Consider the following 465-nt stretch of genomic DNA (forward strand, 5'->3'; position numbering starts at 1 on the left):
TTTTTTTTTTTTTTTTTTTTCACTTGTGTTCACGAGCTCGCCAACAGTCTAGGTAGCACTCAGCACTGAGAAACAAGAGAAACAGGGCCAGAGCTTCCCTGATTTCTCTAAATCTTCACATCATCTATTTTACCAGAGAGAGAGAGTGAAAGAAAGTTGTTGCAGATAATTGGTTCAACAAAATGTAACTTAAAAGAGAATCAGAGGACCTTAACAAAAAAAAAACAGAGGAAATAATGAAGGATACAGATGCACTTAGGGAGAGAGAGAGAGAGAGAGAGAGAGAGAGAGAGAGAGAGAGACCTGAAATCCCGATGTCGTAGCCAAAGATTAAGCCACCAGAAGCAGCAACGATGCAGGTGATCACCACCGACGCCGTTAACCTCCCTCCAAAGCCACTGACATTTCCGTCACCAACTGCTAACAGTCCTCCTGCCATTCTCTCTCTCTCTCTCTCTCTCTCTC

General features: G+C 43.2%; 1 protein-coding gene across 1 annotated transcript in view; it reads right to left on the minus strand.

Moving 5' to 3' along the window:
- The window catches only part of LOC122072246 (sugar transport protein 5-like), a 4,930-nt gene extending 4,465 nt beyond the window's left edge, over nt 1-465 (minus strand). The window contains exon 1 of the mRNA XM_042636833.1: nt 304-465. Coding sequence (XP_042492767.1) covers nt 304-439 — 136 coding nt within the window. The 5' untranslated portion in view covers nt 440-465. The remainder of the gene's footprint in view (nt 1-303) is intronic.

The sequence above is a fragment of the Macadamia integrifolia genome, chromosome 2, assembly GCF_013358625.1.
Source record: "Macadamia integrifolia cultivar HAES 741 chromosome 2, SCU_Mint_v3, whole genome shotgun sequence".
NCBI classification, from domain to species: Eukaryota; Viridiplantae; Streptophyta; class Magnoliopsida; order Proteales; family Proteaceae; genus Macadamia; species Macadamia integrifolia.